This window comes from Limulus polyphemus, unplaced genomic scaffold (assembly GCF_000517525.1).
Source record: "Limulus polyphemus unplaced genomic scaffold, Limulus_polyphemus-2.1.2 Scaffold375, whole genome shotgun sequence".
NCBI classification, from domain to species: Eukaryota; Metazoa; Arthropoda; class Merostomata; order Xiphosura; family Limulidae; genus Limulus; species Limulus polyphemus.
The window spans coordinates 20,739-24,094 of NW_013665985.1; the positions used below are offsets into that span (position 1 = coordinate 20,739).

The 3,356-nt window shown below is 34.9% G+C and overlaps 1 protein-coding gene across 1 annotated transcript in view; it reads left to right on the forward strand.

The window, feature by feature from the left end:
- The window catches only part of LOC106457800 (probable 3',5'-cyclic phosphodiesterase pde-5), an 84,473-nt gene that overhangs the window by 2,891 nt on the left and 78,226 nt on the right, over positions 1-3,356 (forward strand). Inside the window, exon 2 of the mRNA XM_022383860.1 lies at positions 1,151-1,484. Within this exon, the coding sequence (XP_022239568.1) occupies positions 1,202-1,484 (283 nt within the window). The 5' untranslated portion in view covers positions 1,151-1,201. The remainder of the gene's footprint in view (positions 1-1,150; positions 1,485-3,356) is intronic.

A 3,356-nucleotide genomic window follows, 5' to 3' on the forward strand; every position in this document is an offset into this window, starting at 1 on the left:
CGTCAACTTTTTGAAGGCCATAGATAGGCCTAAATAAAACGTTTTTAATTGTGTACCAGTTTAACGTTGAATATTATTTATGATTTTAACTTTATACACAAGTGCCAAAATACTATAATTAAGCTGAACGTTGTCTCATTTCCCAGTTGTTTTCTTTGTTTGTACAATTACAATGCTGCTTCAATTATTGTTTGTGCTATCTGTGCTAGCCGTCCTAATTTAAAAGTGAAAAATTAGAGGGAAGACAACTAGTAACCATCAAGGCTTTCCAAACTATTGGGCTTCTCCCTAAAATGTTCTTAGACAAAAAATTAAACACAAAACTGTTTTATTGATTAATCTAGTTATACATTTAGTACTTTCTGCGCAACATTTAGTAATCTGTTGTTCATTTATACTTAGTGGTCCGGGCGTAGCCTATTGACTAATGTGCCGGGCTGGGTATCAAAGGGTCTTAGTTTCAAAAGATGTGATACAGCTGAACATGTCACCGTGAGCGCGTTATAAAAGTGACACTCTATCTTGTTATTCAGTTCAAAGAGCCGGTCAAAGCCTTTGTGGCTGGAGGTGCTGCTGACCGGTTGCATTCTCTTTAATCAGTAGTTCAAAATTAGAACCGGTTATATCTAAAACCGTGGGTTTTCTGACCTGCTCGTTTAACTCACATAAAGTGGAGTCCAAATTGCAAGTTAGTACTTTGAACAAGTCATTGATTAATGTCTTCTCATTTTATATATTTAATGTTTTCAATAAAACATTGATTAACTTTAGCTCTTTATAATAGTACTCTGAGCGAAGCATTGGTTAGTCCGTTATCTCTGTATTTTTAGTTCTTTAAAAGAAACTATTAAGTTTGTTTCTTTATAAGCTATTTATACAGAAACTTATACTGTATGTTCATGTTAGATATAAATATTTTTACAACGTTTACATGTTACACATATGTATAAAATTCACAGTAAAACCTATTTTATGTGTATTTTACATGATTAAGTAATATTCACGGTAATTTCTATTTTTTCTATATGTTATGAGTTCGCGTGGGTTAATTTTTGTTTCCATTTCTCTTAAGCTATCTTGGATCACTTAGCAGCTTTGATCATTTTTACTAATCTTTATATTGCTCTCTCTCTCTCTGTATATATATAAGGTGTTTCGTCGATCCTCGTATCCGTCCCGGTCAAACGCTTGTAGCTTCAAAATGTCCAAGGCCCGGAATCAAGTCGGAAATAATCGACGTTTACCCCCTCTGTTATCGATTACTTCAAGCTCTCCAGATATCGAGCAACCCTCACGGATTCCAAGTCCTTGTTCAAATTCTGGAGGAAAGCAGCATATTAAAAGCCCGTTTGGTAGTCGCTACCACAGAAACTGCTGCTCCCCCTATCGGGCGCTCTCTCCTGGTCCTGGATGTTATCTTGATACTATGTCAGAGAACAGAACCAATCTACGTTTTCCACATTCTCGATCCCCCCAGTTCAATGGTAAGTTCCTTGTATGAAGTTATGTATATTTATTCAGAGAAGTAAATACAAAGATAATCTTCCATGTTAAAGTAAATACACTATCGTATATATGTATATATATATGTGTATGTGTATATAAAAAAAACTCGAATTGTTTCTATTGTACCAAACTGTTTTTATTTAACAGTTGTAGCATCACAGTAAAATAATGTGGTCTAGACGGCAACTTCCAAATTTATACAGATTGTAATGCTTTTATAATTTTATGGCAAAAATTGAAAAAAAATATTTACCATGTGATAAAAAAAAATTGTTTAATGTATATAAGTACATTTCTGGAACTAGGAAACTTAAATGTTGGACCAAAAGGGAAGAAATTGTTTAATGTAAAATGCTCTTGTGATTGTAATGTTAAACATGTGATTTGTATTTTAAAATGTTCTCTTTGTGGAAAGTTGTATGTTGGAGAAACTATTAATTTGAGACCAAGAGTTAAATTACATAGGTATCATGTTAGAAATCCGGAAATCTTTATTCCCAGTCTATAGTTCGGCCCATTACAATCGGTCAACAGTTGGTGGTTTATTAAAAATTGTTCACCTAACACAGACAGTCAGCGATAGAAACTTCTAGTAGGCGGCCGGTGCTTCAGCCCATTGGAGGCATGACATTTATTAGGAAACTTCCAAACTCGGAGTAGCTGGCCTTAATCATCGTTGGTTGGTCCCGCTGCGAGACACCAAAACCGGCACGTGCAATAGTGGCAGTAGCTTGAGGATGATAACTTAAGACTGTTGATTTCGAGCTGTCTGCGCCCGTCAGGTCTCCTTCTTAAAGTTCCGTGCGTCGAAGTAACAAAACTCAACTTATTTGCCTGTGTAATCTGATTGGCTAGTAAAACGTAAGCTGCCGACAGGTGATGACCGCCGGAACGTCAGTGATTGGTAGTTACCTGAATGCATACTTGAAGTTTATAATATTTTGTTGTCAACGCAAAGAAATGCTGATTCCTCAAGTTTTGTTTTTTTTGTTTTCCTAACACAAAATCACCGGAGAATTCAACGCCATTCATAGCGCTTGTGGAGAGTATCATGAGAATTCTCAAACACCTCGTGTACGAATGACGGATTAATATTGTATTCATGTTTAAACAACAGCAGATTCAGGACTAACTGATTCTAAAACAATATACATCATCCGGGTTTGTTTTATCACTCAGGGTTTAGTACCTCTGTGTTTAACGTTTATTTCACGTCATCCAGGTTTGTTGTATCATCCCAAGGTTTGGTACCTCACTTTGTAACTGTGTAAAATTCTCGAGTAATATTTTAAAGCGTTTTTATTGAATGTCAGATCATTTTTAGTCATTTACGACTGCTCCCCCTTCCCCAGTGTTTTGTAAATTCCCACTTGCGAACTGATGGAAACTCGTCTTTACGACGAAAACTGTTCCAAAGTTTGACGTTTCGCCTTTGAAACTTCAAAAACAAAGCTTATCTCTAAAACTGATTGAGTAATAGATCCCAGATCGAACGTAATTAATCAGATTCTTGACTTGGAGATGAGTTTTGTTCTAGTGACATAAACGTTAAACTTTACAAAACTGTATAAAATTATAAAATTACACATACACAGTTATGTTACTGATGCCATATAATAACCAGTATACACATTATACAGATATATATAAGTTACTGATGCCATATAATAACAAGTATACACATTATACAGATATACATAAGTTACTTATGCCATATAATAGCCAGTATACACATTATACAGATATACATAAGTTACTGATGCCATATAATAGCCAGTATACACATTATACAGATATACATAAGTTACTGATGCCATATAATAGCCAGTATACACATTATACAGATATAC